General features: G+C 35.0%; 1 protein-coding gene across 2 annotated transcripts in view; it reads right to left on the bottom strand.

Moving 5' to 3' along the window:
- Positions 1-20,294, bottom strand: part of GPATCH2 (G-patch domain containing 2) — a 124,147-nt gene that overhangs the window by 20,729 nt on the left and 83,124 nt on the right. For both annotated transcript variants that reach the window (XM_082307730.1, XM_082307729.1), the window contains 3 exons: positions 15,372-15,436; positions 12,572-12,611; positions 9,147-9,217 (listed from right to left, as the gene is read on the bottom strand). In XM_082307730.1, coding sequence (XP_082163856.1) covers positions 9,147-9,217; positions 12,572-12,611; positions 15,372-15,436 — 176 coding nt within the window. The remainder of the gene's footprint in view (positions 1-9,146; positions 9,218-12,571; positions 12,612-15,371; positions 15,437-20,294) is intronic.

Raw genomic sequence — 20,294 nt, 5'->3', positions numbered from 1 at the left:
TAGCAAACACAATGGAAAATAAAAACTTATATCACTACATATGTTTTAACACCCAATCTCAAGTCATTTATGTACTTTGTGAATTGAGTCTCTAAAAAAAATTCTGTAGTAGAGGCCTACTGCCCTCAGAAAGGATAATGCATTGTTTTTTCTTGTTTCTAATTAGTAATTTAAGCATATGTTCAGCATTTAACTCTAAATGTTTGCCTTTTCCCCAAGCTCTAAGACAGCTGTCCAAGATGTGAATGCCAGAAAACATTTAAATATCAACATCTGTTGAATTATGTTAATTTAGTGTAATATAAATGGGCATGAGTTGGAATTGATCAAAAGTATATGAATTACACAAAGGCGAATCCAAACTAATATCTTGGTGTACAAACAAGCCACCAAGGAACACTGAGAGAATAAAACAAAAAAAATCCACTTCTGTTAAAAATTAAATAGCTAAAACCTACAGTTTTCTTCAACAAATGCCATGATTTCACATTTTCAAGAAAGGAAATTAATATTTATACTCATTCAGAATATAAATTTTATATTCATTCATTCAGAATATTTCTAAATATTTTTGACAGTAAGTTCCATTATTTTTTTGTCAAGCAACACCTGATAAAAATGAATAATGCTCATGTGTGTAATGGTGAAATGTAGTTAGAAAATAGGTTGCAATAATGGAATACCATCTTGTTGCAGAACAATATTGTTTCAAAAATTCTAAAGCAAATGTTCTTTTGTTTCTTCTTCATCTTGCAACAACATTGTCGATATCCAAAACATATGGGCCCTGATCCAGCTCTGAAGTGATTTGGAAAATATCTTTATGACTTGAGCAATAACTATGGGCTTGAACAGATACTTCCACAGAAGGACTCGATAGCTTACTCAGCTGCGCTATTTCTTCCAGTTATTTCTGGACATATATTTGTTTACTAAGTATGATATTCACTAAATAAAGTCAGTGCAGGACAAATCTATTTTGTTGAAAAGACTTTAAAAATACATCCTACATATATAGTTCTGGATTAAACTCATATAGAGTTAGGTTAAATTACTTCATACATTAGCACCATATTCAAAATCCTTTACTTTTAGAACAGGTACAGAGGAAGAAGCAACACTACAAAAATCCACAAATACCTAACATAGTAGCTTAGAAATGGAACAAGGAAAATGTCTTATCAGGTTGGAAGCACTCAACCTGTATATCAATTTCTTTCTTTACCTCCATGCTGGGAAGGTGAGCAAGCATGGCCAACTGGAATGAATTTGGTCCACTATAAGAGACCAATAATTCAGTTAATGTAGGTAGGTGAACAGCCAGCACAACATGATGATTTTTAATCAGTCATTCAGACCTAGATCTGGACCAGTGATCCAGAAGCTTTTTGTCATATTACAAACACTACAGTTAGTCCTTAACCTACTGCCTTCCAATCAGTTCCAAGAAAATAACAGCTCTGCAGCTGGACCCCAGCATCGTTCTCCTCCTTAGTCCCTCCTGCTTCCCTATTTTTAAATATTATGCTTGAGAAACACCTCTTCAAACAATCTAATTGTCTGGCCAAGACAGTACAGTTATAATGCAGTCAATCTGATAAAGAAAGATATAATTGTGTGCAAGGTGGGATGGGGAGGGGGGGAATCACTAAAGCTAACTGAACATTAAGCAGATTATGCTTCCTCACACTCTGCGCCCATTCCCCTCAGTAACTGTCATGCAACTCCATTGAGTACAAGGGGTCTGCAGGTGTAGGAGTGAATGTGAATGGAAAATTTGACTTTCTAATAACGAAGGAGAGCACGTAAGAGAAAGTTAAAGAAACATTGACTTTTTCTTTTGTCCTTTCGAGTTTCAAAATTCTTTAATAGCAAAAACTTCCCTTATGTCTTCCTGCTCTATACTATTAATTAGTGATATTAAAACTTCTAAAAATATAAAGTAACAGAAGCCTTGGCAAAACAAATTTCCAAATCCAGAAATGAGGAGGCTGAACAGCATCCTCTTCTTCCATTTGGCTAGGAGAGTTACTGAACATTAGTTTCCAGATAGGCTGAAATATATTATTATAATAAATGACCACAACTTCGAAATATCAACAAAGAAAGTAAACATGAAAATTCTACATAATTTGAAACAAACTACTCAAATTTTCTTCTAAATTCTTCCCCTCCTTACACAAAACCACAGTCTAGATAGAAGTCAGCGTGCCTATGCCTCAGTTTTAGTGAATGTGTGTCAGTGGATGCTGTTCTGTGTATATGAGGTTCAGGGATCCCTCCAAGCTTAGTAGGACCTCAATGTAAAAATTGCACAAACAGTTTCATTTACAATAAGAACAGAAAAACAAAATGCAATATGACATCTTTTGATTGCAATGTTGGTTAACAACAGGTTAAACAGTTTGTGGAACTACAGTGCAAGTTACTGTGCATAGCTCCTGCTCAGACCTTAAAACAGCAGGAATGGTCTTCACACCTCTGAAGCCCAAATTAACTTTATCCTTATGCCGTTAGCATTTTAACAGGTAAGCTGAGACAAGCAAAGCTTGAGCTTTGGAGAACAAACTCAAATGGGGGGCAGGGAGGGGGAAAGAGAGAGAGACCGAGCAAGAGAGAGAGAGCGAGACTAATACAGCTGAGTGTGAGAAACAAGCATACCATGTGCTAAATTTCAGGTACTTGAAAGTGAGGAATTTGCTATCAATTCATTCAGGGGAAAATTCAATCCAGGTGGTACAACAGGACGATCCAGAAGTACACAATTTCTAGGGGTTATCTGAGGTTTTATTATATATATTTTTTAAAAATCAGGACTAATTGACTTTCTGTTAGTTAACATACTCATGTGTACCTGGAATTAAATTTTAAATGACAATTTTTCAGTATCATTTAGCAGTTCATTCATGTACAATATTATAAAGTATATTAGATTTTAGTGCAATAACAACAAAATTCTACTTGTGGTTTTGTACTTAATTAGTTTTGCATTAAAGATGCAATGAAACTACTCAGATCACATGGAAAAATGTATTTTCAAAACAGCGTGGTCTCTTCAAAATTTCTGCTACTTTTGCAAATGTCCTCATGAAAGTTGAGTTAAAATATGATCCTTTTAAGACACTTAGTGACTAATGTTCATTTAATCAATAGGTACTTTAAATCTATCCATAAACCAATACTGAGACTTGAAGATTTCCATAAAATTAAAGCATCGCATACTGGCTACATTTTTAAATAGCAATCAAACTGTCATCATGCCATCCCCCTCCCCCAAAATGAAAATCTTTTTGGCACCTTAAAAATAAGGCCACAGTATAGAAAACTCAGTCAGGAATTGCCCTCTTCCAAAATGGCACCATCTTTTATTCTTCACAGAGAAGAAAAATACCAAACTGATGGAATAATATTGTCCCTGAGGGTGACGGCAAGGGAGGAAAGCAAAGTGTCCTCAAACATTCACATAATTTAATCTGGAACTGCAAATATTATTAAGCACCAATCATAACAGTACAGTTACTGCTTCATGGCACTCCAAAGAGGAGATAAAACTGCTTAGTTGTTAATTTCTAATGATGTAAACACATTTGGATTTTAATGTTATATCTGAATCTCCTGCATTATTAGCTCTGGTGTTACAAGATATTAACTTACTACCTTTAATAATTTTACACTTAAATTAAAAGCTGTGTTTAAATATTACTTTCTTTTAAAGTATTTTTGTTGGGAATATGTGTTCATGTGATGGCAGAAGTGAATCACCTAGTAAAACCATTATGCATTCCCTAGGTTTACTGCATGTAAGTATGTGCACGTTTTCATGTATAATTTTCAAAAACTGGCTGAATTTACCTCCTCTGGTATTGTAATTTCATTCCGCAAAAGCCACATTAAACAATTACAGTTCTTGTAATTAACCAGTAGTCTAATGTACAGTTTTCTTATCCCAATCCATTAACAGCTGCTCAAAAAATGTAGTAATTAATGGTTTCATTTATTTTTGGCAAACCTGCAACTCGACAAATAGTTTTGTATCTGCTGCAAATTAGGACTCTTTCCCAAACAACAGATGACATGGTGGGAAAGAGGGAGCAGGCAGAATCCTTGCACATCTTTGTCTCTTTAGAAGATCAAATAAAGAGCAGCTGTAATGCTATTTGTCACATCTGTGTAAAAAAGTACCATGACCTGTATCACCAGATGAAAATGAGTAAGTGCTCTACAAATGTACAAGTGGGAGTTTCCCTTCCAAACTGGGAAAGGCAGAAAGTTGTATTTGTAACCAAAGCAATAACATACTTTTGAAAAGCTTTCATCAGGTTTGGTGTCATTTTTCTCTTAGGAGCTTTCTTTAAATACTAATTCATAGAGAATACTGTTAGTCGAAAAGTAAAAATACTTGAGGGACATCCCCTTGTACCAACAAAAGGCACGTATTTAAACCGGACTGAGAATACTAGGGCAAGGAGGGAGAGTTGACAGAGAGACTGTTGCCGAAAACATGTTATGACTAATGTTCTAGGTTTTTATTTGCACATCACCGTTTAGTAGCAGCTGACATATACCTTTACATAACAATTCTTGTACTACACTTCCAGGGTGTGCTTTCCTGAAGGTCTCCTTCAGGAGTGCAAAGGCCTGTATTTCTGTCTGTGCCATTCACCACTGTCAGCAGGACAAGACTTGAAAGACTTCTTGCCAGCTCAAAATAGAGCAGCAACAGGTGATCACTGGATGACTGGCACACAGTCCTCCTTTCACATTATAGTAATGGCTGAGTTGGTGGCTCCTGCTGATTTTTAAAGAAATATCAAGGTATCACCTCTACCTCAAGCTATAGTTTACTCTGCAGCCACAACAAGTGGCAAACTGCTTCATGCTACGCTGCTGCTACATTGACTATATTGTTAACTCAGCATCGGTTAGCTAGTTTAAACTTAACTTGTATAATTCTACTCCACCTTGCAATCACTTTTGTGAACTTGGCTCAGCCAGGACTGAGCTGCATAAGACTACAAAACAAGTTTTTTTTTTTTTTTTCCTTTTAAAGATCCCTGGGGGAATGTTTCAGCCAACACAGAATTACCAAGGTATGACCAAAAAAACCTGGCAAGTGGCAGAACTTCTGGCACTGTTTGCTTTTCAGTTTCTCAATTCATGCATGTGTCAAACTCTACTTACAGTACAGTAAGAAAAAATAAATATGTAGAAAAAATAATTAACGAGACTTAACGGAAGCACACTGTAAAAGAAATATAACAAGACCATTATGTATAGTAAAGGAAATAATTATAAAAGTTTAACTTATTCAGTAGTCTGCTGTTTTCCCAATCCACAATTCTGTTGTTTCTAGATTACAGCATAAATTAACTAGTTATCGCATCGCTTGTATGACCAAAGGCAAAATATTAAGGTGTTTAAGTATTCTGGTCATTCTGTCAAATGAGGATAAAAGTGCTTCCTAACTTCATACAGGTATTGTGAGGATAAATACAGGCAGACAGTTGTGTGATGGAGGTCCCCCATATATTTAACAATATAATCACATGTTCAAAATCATGTTATAGTAGTTCAGCAAAATACTGTTCAATGCTGTCTCCGTAGCTGACCAAATGAATCTCTTAGTCCTGGGGAATCTTCTTTAGGCAGAACTCATTTTTAAACAAATTTTACAAAGGTGACTTAAGAAAATGTGCTTTACCTCATGAGGGGAGCAGGCAAGCAAGGGGCACATGATCAGCTATGGCAGTTCAGCTGCCAAGCAGCAACTTGTTAACTCGCCATAACTCAATCACGTTCAATTGTTTGCCCACAGCCTCGGGCTACAGACAGACATTTGGTCTGCTAACAACTGCGCCAGATGAAGACATTACTATCCCAAGCTATTTGTTATCACACATCTGCTGGAGATTATCATCTCCACAGCTCTGCCGGAGGAAGAAATCATGTGAGCGCTCCCCTAATATGGTTTGTACAAAACCAGCCAATTTAATTTAAATAGGCGAGTTGAGCTAACCAGGCTGGTTTTGCCCAAAGCATATTAAAAAAAGCAGACAAAAAACTTCTTTACTGGCAAAAGAGTAGTGGATGGAAACAAGCAGCTGGAAGAATTAACACCTTCAAGCAGTGTAGCTGGGTTGGGGAGGACTGTTCCTGTCCTAACACAAAGAGATAATGTAAACAGAGAACTTTTTCAAGGCTATACAGGAGAAATAAATGCAGCTTCTACATAAACAATACTAAGTAATACTGGTTTAATGTAAGTAATTAATGGGAAAGCTACATATTTGTAGATTAAAGCTTATCTGTAAAGGTGGCATAAATATATATATATATATATATATTTGAAGATGTCAAATAGAGAAGACCACATGTGTTGAACTGTATCAGCATAATACAATCTATCCACATTCTAAGTTTTGTGGTGCAGGACTGTCCCCCTCCCTAATACGTGGTTCATCAGTAGCCATATCATCAGTTCTCAACAATCTAATTATCTTGCCAGTAGTAAAAGTTGGTGCTAGTTCATATAGGATTGGCTCATCATTATTAATTTTGACAGAAGAAACCTAATACAAGCAACCCAGGACAGTAAAGCTCACCCAGAACGTATCAGTATTATTCCACCACGAAGAGACAGCCGCAGATCACTGCCGTGCTTAGAGCTCCACACCCTTCTGATGTATTTACAGAGCGAATTATTCCACAAGTCACTGATCTAATGTAATATGGGTATTTACATATCATCTACATGCTGAGACAAGGACTGTGTTCAGTCATCCAAAAGGGGTAAGAAAAGTCAAGGCAAGCATAGAAAAACATGAGTGTATATACATATCTCATATACATACAAAAACCAGAAAAAAGGTCTTCCAGAACAGCGAACAAAAAAGATACAGTCCCACAACAAGAAATACAGTTGTGTGAAAACTATACAAAGAAAGACCAGGAGAAATTCAGTCTTGCAATAAAAGCAGATTAAACTGTATTCTGGATAAGTACAATAATTTTATAGAATTTCCAATACTTACCCACTGCTGCTGTTCTATCAGCGCATTTAGCAACAAACAGTAAGACAATATAAGGTCACAGCGATTACTTTTTGTATGCCTCTTTTTAAGGATGTTACTCATCTGAATTACCTTGACATGTCAACTGTAATAGTTTAACACATGAAGAACTAATTTAGAATCAATTTCAGAAAGCTTCAGACTTTCAAGTGTGAGTAAACACTTGCATTCAACAGAAGATTTAACTGCATATGCATGTAGCTCACTGAAATAATGAACGATTTACTACAATGTCACTTAATTCTGTAACTTAACCTTGTGACATTTGATTGGTATCATTGCAGCTTAGTGGTTTTTAAAGTATTTGGGCACATGCAAAAATCTAAATGACAGATTTCCATTTTAAGACTTCATACACAGTAATGAAAATGCACATTTGCAGCTAAGGTGATATTCACCATTTTATTAACTCTGTGAAAAATACTTGCTACTGAAACAATAATTTCTATAGGTGCACCTTGTTAAGCAGAAACATTTTCCTTCTCTGTATTGCCTGGTGAAACTAAGATTAACCCTTTTGGTAGAAGCGATAAATTAAAATCAAGTCATAACAAAATCAGCCTTCAATATTAACCACAGATAAATCTGACATATGTCACTAGGCACCACGAATTTTATTTGTAAGGGACAAAATACCAGAGGAATTGTCTTGAATCAAATGAGGATAGGTACTATGAACATATGAAGAGATGAACTATGTATTTGTCATGTATTGTTCATATATATCTGAAACTCAATCTCTATTTTGGTTGTAACAGCTGTTGATAAAAAGCAAAATATTAGGTTATACAACACTTGAACTGTAGGAAGAAAGCAGTCACCAGACATGTCACTGGCCTGAGAGAAAAAAAATATTTGCACATCATGCAAATCGAATTCTTATTTTCAGTAGCTAAACTGTAGCAAGAATGTTAAAATTTGTTCAATATACATCTTATAAATAGGACATATATGACTTGATATTCTAAGACAGCAGATGGCCTGTTAAAAATACCATTATCATAGAAGTTTGAGAACTTCTCTTCAAGTCACTTTAAAGAACTGACAGTAAAGTTGCTGTGGTAGGTAGAGAAAACGGTGGTTTTCTGAAAAAGCACAAATAACTATTTTGAAATAACCTGACTCCATCTGGAGAAAAAAAGCCTTTGAAAACAGAGATGATGGTACCAGATGTTAGCAGGTGACCTTGCTGCTTTTAAAGTTATTACAGTATGATAATATACCATGGCCTTATGTACATCATAATAATGGTTTATGTAAGTCTTACTTTAATATTACAGATATTTTATGGAAAATGTCAGTCTTCAGTCTTGGATTTGCCACGTATTGCTTCTACACAACCCTGCCAGCTGTTTATTGGGATAACAGTCTACTAACGTACTGCTGATTGGATATGAAGAGAGGCTGAAGATCACTTCAGGTATTTAATGCCATTTTAAAAATATTTTAACTGCTTGTGTAGGCAGCAACCACTTCACAAGAGCTTCACTGGTCAGAATAACAAACACAGAAGTTATGATTCTGAATTCCTCAGACATCTTTTTACATTGCTACAGCATGAAAAAGATCCTAAAATGACTTTAAATATAACCTGTTTCTTACTGCTCACTTTATACTCTCAGTTTCATGCAAACAGCCTGATAGAACAAGATTTGTTTTTAATAGGTCTTCACAATGAAATTTTTATTTTCAAAATATAAGAACAATTTAAGTGTTACAGTATTTATCTTCTTGATTTCAAAAGCATGTATGCATACTGGTAATTTTACACATTTTCAGCACTTAAGTTACATGCCAGAAGCACAAACCTTACTTTGGCATCCATTTAATTCCAATGTTTACTGAAGATTAAGTTTAGTAAGTGTAGTTGGATATGGTCACCAATAAAGTCTAGTACCCATATTTTAGGCAAAGATTGTGCTATATAAAAGGAATTCTTGAAAGTAAATCACAAAAAAACAGAAGACCTCTGAAAATATCCCAAAAGAATGGTGTAATTTCTTATATGAAAATTTGAGAGTTAAGAAATCAACAAATTCATAAATAGTATTAATGACAGCTGCAGCATTAACTTACCTGCTAGCTGTTTTTACAGAGCTGTTCTTCTTGTGTCCTCTCTCCGATCGGTTGTCACGCAAGAGTTGAAGCTATTAAAGAAAAAAAAAAAATGTTCAGAAGTCTCAAAAGCAATGCCTTTATTTGCTTTTTAGAAATGTTATCCTGACAATACCATTCTTTCCTGTCTTCAGTAATCTTTCAATACTTTTCACCGAAGACTCTAGAAGAGATGGACATCTAGTAGAATTTTACAGTAACAGCTAATATTTCAAGATATAGCTACCAATTTAAAATTCCTAAATAATTGAAAATTTAAAAATTAAAGCATTCTCAAAGCATATTATATAAAGCCATGCAATGCACAATTTCACAATTAGCTTATCTGTAAAATTTTACAATTTTCACAATTTCAATTTAAATTTTCAAAATTGTATAACAAAAAGTGTTGGAGAACACTTAAATTATGAAAAACTATTCAGGTTGGCACTTGTACCTAACCTGTTATGAAACAGTTATAAACTCTTCTAAGCCCCAGGAGCTTTTGTAATTTGAAAGTTGCACAATCAACAAAAACATGGTATTAAAGCTTCCCGTAATAGTGGGGAAGTAGGAATAATGAAGGGTTCATTTAACTGAAACAGTGACTCAGCTTCTGGAACAAGCTCCAATTTACTCTATTTTTAGACAAATAAAGGAAGACTTTCCATTCAGACTATCTCCAATACTCAGAAGTCTGCTTCCAGCATTATGATATTTGTCAGGATGAGTAAAGTGGCAGTAACAGTTAAAAAAAAAAAAACTGTCAAGAAGTTACATTAAAGAAATTAAAACTAGACAGTATAAAAAATACAAATGTTTCTTGAAACTAATCCTTTACTGAAGAAAGTATAGAATGAAAGACTATTTAGAAATAGTCTACAGGTAAATGGATCTAATAGTCACAGCAAACAGTTAAAAGTCCACTGGAAATTAGGAAATGATGAACTTTATGACTTGGCCAACCACAGCTTAATGCTGTACATGAGCATGGACTCCAAAAAATTACACCTATCTGAAAAATTACACTTGATTAATTTTTCCCCAACTCTTTACAGCTTGCTTCTTGTTTAAGGAATGCTCCTTGTCATTTCAACTATCTAGTTCTTAGATGCAGTAACAATAGTGCAGTCTGGTTTTAAAAGGCAATCTGAAGGATACGTAAAGGTAAGGCACCTTATTCTGGTAAAATAATTTTTTATTTTCTTATCGTCAACAAATCAGAGCACTTACAATTCATATTTAAATGTAGCCACAATTTTTACGAGCATGACATTTGTACAATGTGTATCTATTTCATGATCAAGCTAGGGAGAACAGTCTTACTGTTATCAATGGTCTCAGGCTGATAAGTAAATTGTAGTTATAGCATGTACAAATACAGATCACCTGCCAGACTTTAAATTTGACTAGTTAATCACTTGTGTTCTAACATAACAAGTTCAACTCCAGAAATTAATTAAAAAAGAGAAAGTAGTAAACCCATGCAACCAACAGTTAAGCACTATAGATCTTCACAAATTTAGTGAGAATTTTATATGCTGTCAAAATTGTCATAATTACATTGCACCATCATTCTAATGTCTTTTACTTGTCTAAAAAAAATAACCCACGATGTGCCAGTAGCACCTATATTATTTGATGACATCAGCTTTACTTCACAAGTCATTAGTAACCTGTAAGTTACAAATACAGTGAACTTCAGATAAGCTCTGGAAACACAGCTGTTAGAAAACATGAAATAAACACACAAAATTTAAAATTCATTCAAATCTACTATTATCTTAGAAAATACAAATTAATTTGTCATTATATACCAGCTAAGATGATGTCTTTTCACACTCTATGCTGAATAGATTTTGCCAGTATGTATGATGTAGGTTAACGTACTTTTCAGCATGGAAGTTTCCATAATGTTTTAAGCTTAGAATCTTTTAAAGAAGTAAACAGTACATCATCAGTTAATTACTCTGTTATGTGAGACAATCAATATATTAAAAAAATCCAATTAAAAAGAAATCACTCAAACTCTTTCTAATCCAGGAAATTTGACTACTTATAGCATCAAAATTTCAGGAATAGGATAAAGATTAACCCAAGAGAACTTTTTATCATGATTAAGACGAAGCATGCTCATATTTAAAATGCTCTTTTCAATGTGTTTCTTCTACTAGGAAATGTGTTACAAAATAATGAGAGTAAAATGCGAATCATATAAAGCCATCTGTTTAGATGTTAAGTGTCAGTCAGCTTACTGTAACATGTTAGAAGGTCACGATTTACAGCTATAACTATACTATGTTTTATCCACTCTGGCAATTTTGGGCAAGTAATATAACTTTTAGGGATTCACCTTGCTCTGGAGTTCCAAAGAAGGGGGAGGGGACAGGAAAGAGTATATGCTGATTTAAACTATGACTTACTGGAGCTACAAGTGTTCGTGATGAATCACCCTAAGATGAACCCTCCAAAGATTCTACAGATCTTGTTTCCTTTTGAAGTTTCAAATCTATTTAAATTTGTAAATGTACTAGCAAACTGGCACGGATCTAATGAAATCAACTGTGTTATATCAATTTTTACCAACTTAAAAAATTTACTATGGAACTTCAGTCTTAAATATCAATGCCTTGCCGATATATTCAGCTACTTTTACTGAATAGTTGAAGTTAACTATACATTTATGAAATGAAAACAGACTTATTTTCACATTATAAAGTTCTTGGACAGTATGTTCTGTTTAGACCTTACTACCATCCATAAAGAAAGGTATTCCTCAATGTCTGGAGACAAGCTAAAGAAATAAGTGCTATGTTGCTAATCAAATATTAAGCATGTCTTCAAATTCCCTCAACCACATCTCTAGGCCTGGACTTCCTAGGGACTACATTGTAGGGGCTGGGCAGACAAACCAGTGAGATATTTTTACCAATATCTGCACCATGACCGGGATTTAACAATTCCTTTTTTTACTGTTGTGGTCATTTTAACCAATGAAATGCAGAAAAATGGAACTGAAGATCTTCCTGTAGAAGCCTGCCCACTCTCGTCACTGTTCTGTATTTCTTGATTTTGAGTCATATGTTTTGCTTTCCAGCATTTTGAGAAACACAGCATTTGGAAATACTATGATTAACAAAATAATTAAAAAAAATAATCAGACTTTTCATTTAACCTTTTAAAACTCAAAGATACTTAACTGAAATTACGTGACTAATTAAAGATTTTTTAATTAAGGGACTTTTTGAAATGCACTGCGGTTAATATGTTTCCTTACAAGAAGATATGAAATCATACCTGCTTTGTTTATAATTTCTTACAATGTTAGGCCACTACCTCTGGAGTAGAGGTAGTTAAATTCCTTTATACATCCCAAGTAAACTGTTCTTGATCAAAGCAGTTCTTACCTGGCTATGTTCCTTCCTAGCCCCAGGGCTAAACCAGTGGCTGTGGGAGAAAAAGAAAAGACAGGTTTAACAATAAAACTAACAAAGCACATGCTGTCATATGACCAGTCTGTGCGTGCTTTTGGGTATTTTATTGTCTGCCAGGAAAATGCAGCCTTTGGCTATGCTTTATTTTAATGGGATATTTTTATTGAACTCTCTAAGTCTGTAACAGTTTTGAATGAATGCACCACAAATTTCACTTCTGAGTAGCTATTGGCTTTATAGGTAATTATATTTTGTCAAACAAGCTAAAATAATATATAAATGATAGTATTTTAATATACTATAATGTATGTGCTATAAATAAAAGTAATTCCGTATTTAGTACCGAAGTGTTACTTATTAATGATTATAGCTGAAAAGATTTTTAAGTACTGTGGACTACCTGGTAGTTGTTAATATATTATTTCACAAACTGAGGTTTGAGTCTAAAGTGAAATTCAAAGTCTGTAAATTCAGTGGCTTCCTATCTCCGTACAATTGCACAATTTTGACTACTGGCAGCCTCACTCATAGAGGCAAAAACTTGGACTAAGACGTTGACATGCAGGGACAAGAACCGACATGACTTTTCCCTCAGTAGCAGTAAAAGCATATTAATACTGGTTCACATACACACTGTGATCACATAGAACTGAATTAACATGTGAATGTAGCCGTAGTAAGCATTACACAAACCTGGGGCAAATCTTGACACTTACAAAATGAAAAGAAGGAAAAAACAATTAAAACAAGGGGGATCTGAAATTACATATAGTACCTACATATTACTCATGTAAGCAAGCAATAGGTTTTGGGCAAAGGATAAAATAATTCCCTCCATTATAATATTGCACAAAAAGATCATCACATTATCTGCTATTATTTTTGCAAGTTCCTCTAGAAGTGTAACCATAGATTATAAGCTTAACCTAGTCATGCTTTTTCTGAAATAGTTAAATTCAATACAATTTACTCATTTTCTGCCCACAGCAGCCACATGACACTAAAATTTTTACTTTGATTACTATACTGAGAAGAAGTAGATTCCATAGAACTGTCTGGTCTAAATTGCTCTTTTATTTTTTTAAATTGATTTTTTTTAATTTTTTTTTTTTTTATCTGAAAGTTTTGTGGCTTTTTGTCACTCACTTTTTGTGAGTTTGCTGATGAGCAGTTAACCCTCTCATTCTTGTATACAAGACCAGCTGTCACCAAAACCTGCATACTGCTAACTCCCTTTTTCTACATTCAAGGTGATTACAGAAAAGAATTTGGAAATGACAAAAGAATGACAGCAATAAAGTTAAAAGTATATTTGAGACAAAAATTAGTAGACATTTATATATTTTGGACATGAAGCATTCATCAACTGCACTGAATAGTTCAAAATCTTGAGGAAAACAGGGATATTTCATGCACACACAACTTTGATGTTGGTAGTGGATAAAACAAACCAAACCACATCACATTTGCGAGTGACCCAGCAGATAAGGTCACAAACATCCAGAAGCTGATGAAGATAAGAAATATAACAGGTTAGGTCTAAATTCCACATAGATGAGTGTCTTGTCTCTGACCAGTGTCAACAGCAAATGCTCAAGGAGGAGCAGCAAACTGGGGTATCCTCCTCCACAAACTCTGCTGGCTTGTGGCAAATCAGTGGATTACAGACTAAATTATTAGTAAAATGTATTTCTATTGAGAAAATATATCAAACTAATTTGAATGTGTCTCATATTTAGACATTAAAAACTCTTCATAAAGAATAAGACCTTTTGTAATGAGAATGTGATATTCATGTCACACTTTTTTATAATTTTGTCCATTCACTTAATTACAGTATTATTTGTTTGCTTGTTTGTTTTAATAAAACAAACAACAGTAAAACCCACAAAGTATCAGTTCAATTAATTTAGGGTAGAAATAATTGTGAAATCACAACCTCTTTAGTGAACACACATATTAGCAAGTTATGGGGTGCAACAGAAGTGAATTAGTAGCATAAACCAGCTGGTACTGAGGATCTGATGTTTTTAGTATATGTGCTTTGGCAAGTTTTGTTTTAAACTGTGGATGCTATATCTAGTAACAGTTAGAACATATAAACTTATCCCCAAATATATTATTTCCTAATCATCTGTGTCTGTGCTTTAGATTTCTGATTTGGAAAATATAGGAAAATGTAATCTTCTTATTGTAACAATTCAAGAGATAACCAAGAAATAATGCTGCTAATGTCAACTGAACAGAATAAGAGTTTACAGTAATGGCACACTGGAGTAACTAAATGAACTGAATGACATTCCGTATTTACATGCGTCCAAACAATTCATTCAATGTCTTTTTGTGGAATTTATGATAACCTTCTTCCTCACATGATATATCATGTTTAAGACTCAATGATGTGACGCCTGTTTATTTTAATATATTCAAGCTTGGCATTTCTGAATTTCCCTTTGGAGAAAAATAAAGCAGGTCTTTTTAAACAATCCATATTTGACATCTAGCCTTAAGAAGTGTTGCATTTTAGGAAAGCATATACTTAGCAAGTTAATAAAAACACATTTACAAAGCACTGAACATCACATTTCATTAAGAAACATAAAATGAATTACAAAGGATTATAAATAATATTATTAAATAAAGATCATTATGTAACTGAGCTGAGGTTCTCTTATCACATGTTTGTACAGCTGTAAAATGTGGCTTTGGGACAGAGGTACTACTGTAAAGCAAACAATAATAAAAAGTTATAACTCCCATCACTAATACTCACTCATGGTGAAGAGAATCCTGGGACAAGTGAACTGTTTTCCTGCTACCACCTGGTCCTGGAGTTATCTAATGAAAAAAAGTAGGAAAAAAAAGTCTTTGAATAATGGGGCAGTGCACACACAGTTTATTAAGAAAACATATCACAACTACTAAACCAAAAATAGAGACAGTACACTAGATACAGTAAATACAATTAGCAATATCTGCAAGTTTTAAGTAAAGTCTGAGTGCATACAAGATTTACCAAAATCCTTTATGTGTCATTCTGATTGGATGTCACACGTCAGACATTTACACATGTCAGGAGCCTAAGTTACTTTGAAAAGTCCGTGAAGCACTTGATCTCCGAAAAATGAAAGTTAGATGTTTTGAAAATCATATTCGATATACTATCCTTATTTATGGATAATACAGCAATAAATTTATTAAAAAACACTCCCAACCTTTGTATCCCAACACAAAGCTTTTGAAATTCAAGTTGAAGTGGGATAGAAAGCAAAGATAAAAGTTTTTACCACACTGTACTACAGTCCTTGTCTAGTCAAAACAAAAAAATACATAATATGCTCAATTTAAGACTGATCTTAAGAATGCATGATAGCACATGCAGACTTTTGCAGGTGATGATACTCTGGTATTGCTCAAGAATGCATTCAAACAGCTTTATTTTTATTCTTATTTTTAGAATCTGCTTAATTTGTTTGCATGTTTAGATAGGTAAAAGCAGAAGAATAAGAGACCACCTGATGAAACTCATGCTTGAAGAACTAGAGCAGAAGGCAAACTATTCCTGTTCGAAAGAATGCAGGAACAAATTTTCAGTTCCTTGGAGATCGCTTTACAGACAGTAGATGAACAGAGGTGGGAAATGAAGTCAGATGTTATGCCAGTTTTGAAAGGAGACCACAAAAACTCGATGATCATACATTTATATGGCTCAGGCCTGCCAAAAGTACATAAGCAGAAGATTCACAGATAAAAGCAGCCTACTCTTTATTGAAAGAACATTGCTCTCAACTTTTAAAGTCTAATATCCCTACTCATCTGGTCTCCTGCTGGAGAGAAGCCAGGGCAGTCAGAGCTCCAAGTCTGGAAAACTTTCAAAGAACACCCACTGAATAATTTGAAATCTCCACGCAGTTAAAATATTTGACCAAAATCTGTTTCTTTGACCTGAAGAATGATGTCGCTTGGGGCTGAACTGAGAAACCCTGAAGTGTTGTCACTTTTCGGGCTGATGGTGATTGAAAAGAGTTGGTAATACCTTACCTCAGAAAAATCTATGCAAATACACAAATCCCTAGTAGAGGAAATCATGGCAGCTACATGGGAGAACAGCACCTACTGCTTTACCCGCATTTGGAATTTACTGTTTTACTAGACTTATTGAGGCCTTACATAGCCACACGATAACAATAAAATAGTGACCAAACGTTACTTTTGCAACGTCATAGTTCACCTAATAAGAGCAAGAAATGTCAGTTCACAAAGACAGACCTAGAAATATGAAGAAGTATTTTAATACGTAATTTCCAAATTTTAAGATTAATAACCAAACTGTTACTTTAACACTATAGGTAAACATGTAGCTCAGCTCTCGAGAGTTACATCCTGCATTAATCTCAAAATGAGGTTTTCATGCTATTCCAGTGGGTACCCCTGGAATATAGTAATCCATTTTCTACACTGTAGCTATAAGAAAAGCCGACTGTGCCTATGTCATGCTTTGTTAGAGGTTCATGATCACATTATCTCATGGTGGACCTGACACTTTTATTCAGTTTACAGTATGTTCTGTGTACAGGAAACTTATTTCCTTTGCCAGGGCTGCTGACAACCTTTTCCACACTATATTAATCTTGTTTACAGACTTTATCTTGGTACAAATATCAGAAAACTGAACTTTTTATCTCAGGGAGAAAATAAACAACATGTTGACAGAAGCAAAAGCTATTTTCTGGACTAAAATTGGTTGTTTACCTGCAGCCATGCTTATGGAAACAAGTTTAAGTTTCCAGCTTACTCAAAATACATAATCTGAAATTTAATAAGCATGGAAATTTCAAGAAAAATCACTTGATAAATTGCCAGTTTTAAAGTAATATATAAGCCACAGAAGTATGTTTTTCCACTAATTTATATGAGAATATGAACTTGCTTGGAATACAGTTACAACTGATCACAAAGTACACTGCTGAGGTTTCTCTTGCACACCCTAGATAGCTTCAGTTACCAAGCAGCCACAGATTATTTATAAAACTAAATTCATAATGCATACATATAGATCTTTACATAAAACTGAATGCTTATTATGGTAAGATTCACAACACATTAATGCAAATGAATTCATTTTTTGAAAAACTGTTATCTAGGGTGTAAAAAACAAAAACAAAACCTATTGCCCATCTTCATCTGCTAACTTACTATTAGAAAAATCTACTGCAAACTTCTGCTGAATTTCCACAGGAGAGAGAGTCAATCACTCCAGAAAGTGGCAGCGGATTGCAGGACACTAAAATCAAAAGAAATACCCTCTCAATTGTTCAGATTCTTTATTAATACAAAAAATATGCGTAGTTATCTAGACTTGGTTTAGGTGATGAAGTCCCCGTGCAGAAGAAGAAATCAGGGGTTAAAGTAAGTACTAGCTTTCTCTTGGGATACAAAGAACAAGCAACGCTGAAAATTTGCAAAAAGATTATTTTTTTTAATTGCATGTATGTGAGTGTGCGTGCCTGAGTGCATACATGTGTATCAGGGAATTGGAATTACTGTGATGGGAATGTTTAGAAGACTGACAGATCAGGCCTGTTTTAAACTTTAAACTAAAGTTCATTCATTAACACCACACATCTTGGTAACGGTCAATTCTTCACACTATTAAACATCCTCCTTATATACAGTGAAGTGTTAACTTTTAACACTCGTATGCTAATTAGCTGTAAGTACACAATATCATAGAGCTGATGCTGTATAGTTAGCACTGATGGCTATGGTCCTTGATGGTTCTTAGCCACAGGGTCAAGGTGACCAAGATCAAGCCATCTGAGAACAGACATTGAAACTGAAGTGGACTTGTCTTCCTTGTCATCAAACTCTCCTTGCTTATGTCTGATGTCTTTGTGTTACTGTTCCCTCCGAAAAAGTGGGGGAGGGGGTGCCTTCTCTTTTTTTGTAACAAACACATGAGCCATGGGCAAGTTGAGTGCAATCTGAAAAAGCACATTATCAAAATGTCCAACAAGTGCTGTAGACTACTATTGCCACAAGCTTTACATGAAAAAAATGCAGCAGTTTTTTTTTCTAATAATATATATATATAGTAATATCTTTTTTCAAATCTTTTGATGGATAAACTTTTGGAAAAAATGCCATGGCACACTTAAGTTCATACACAACATGAACAGAATTCTGGCTTCAAAAGTTCCTTCCTATGAGACATAAAAATGCCTCAGAAATGCCCAATAACCTTTTTCAAGCTTCTTAGCAGTATATTTAATAGTCTGTGTTTCTAGAAGTTGCACTACCCCATAACCGAACATAATCACACTCATACTGGAACTCGGTAACTGCAACTAATATAAAAAGTGGAAGTATTTCTAACTATTTCCTCTAATAAAGAATAGCAGCTTTTTAAAAACTTACTAGATGTAGCAAATGACTAGGAATGATGTCCTAGAGGATAAGTAACAATATTGACCTTCAAAAAGTACAAAAGAAATATCACGGGTCTTCACATAGCCCAACTGTGTTGCAATCTGTACTATGGCTTAGTTGCATAAAGCAGCAAAGTAAGTAGGAGTGTAAAGGGAAACTTTACACTTTAACCTTTGAGCCTCCTTGCTTTTCATCTTCCTCCTGTGCAAAGTCTCTCTAGCAACACATTGCACAAGAGATTCTGTAATCTACAGTTGGTATAACTGTTTTAATATGAATAAAGTTTAGGGTCACCTTTGGAACTCTTTAATTTCTCGTGGCTACAAGTCCTTTTACCATTGCTTGAATAAGACGACAAGGTGGTGGCTGCACACTGTTTACAGAGTCTCTGAAAAACAGGTACTCCGACTCAGAGACAAAGTACTCCTCCTGCTTTGCAAAGATTGCTTTGCCTGAGAAATTATGACCTACACTGACAGACACAGTAAAATGGAAAAGTATTCAAGACTAAGGGGTTTTGCCTCAAAATACACAACATTGTACACTGCTGCCCGAGGTATTACATATGACAAAACTTCAGAAGTGAGATATAGAAAGACGGTGGGATTAAACAGAAGAAGGGCAAGAAAGATAGAGGATTTCACTCTGCAGAAATAATGTTGAGCACAGCACCTGTTATTTTTAAATGCTAATAACAGAACAGAATAATTTCAGTTGGAAGGGACCTACAATGATCATCCAGTCCAACTGCCTGACCAATTCAGGGCTGACCAAAAGTTAAAGCATATTATTAAGGGCATTCTTCAAACCTCTTAAACACTGACAGGCTTGGGGCATCGACCACCTCTCTAGGAAACCTGCTCCAGTGTTTGACCACCCTCTCAGTAAAGAAATGCTTCCTAATGGCCAGCCAAAAGCTCCCCTGGTGCAGGTTTGAACCATTCCCACACATCCTATCCCCAGATACCAGGGAGAAGAGCTCAGCACCTCCCTCTCCACTTCCCCTCCTCGAGAAGCTGTAGAGAGCAATGAGGTCGCCCCTCAGCCTCGTTTTCTCCAAACTAGATAAGCCCAAAGTCCTCAGCCACCCCCCACAGGACATTCCTTCCAGCCCTTTCACCGGTTTTGTTGCTCTCCTCTGGACATGCTCAAGGACCTTCACATCCTTCTTAAATTGTGGGGCCCAGAACTGCACAGAGCGCTCAAGGTGAGCCTGCACCAACAGTGAATACAGCGGGATAATCGCCTCTTTTGACCGGCTGGTCAT

This window comes from Platalea leucorodia (genome assembly GCF_965183815.1).
Source record: "Platalea leucorodia genome assembly, chromosome: 3".
In the NCBI taxonomy this organism is placed as follows: Eukaryota; Metazoa; Chordata; class Aves; order Pelecaniformes; family Threskiornithidae; genus Platalea; species Platalea leucorodia.
The sequence above is the reverse complement of the archived record's forward strand: the minus strand, read 5'-3'. Positions and strand labels throughout refer to the sequence as shown.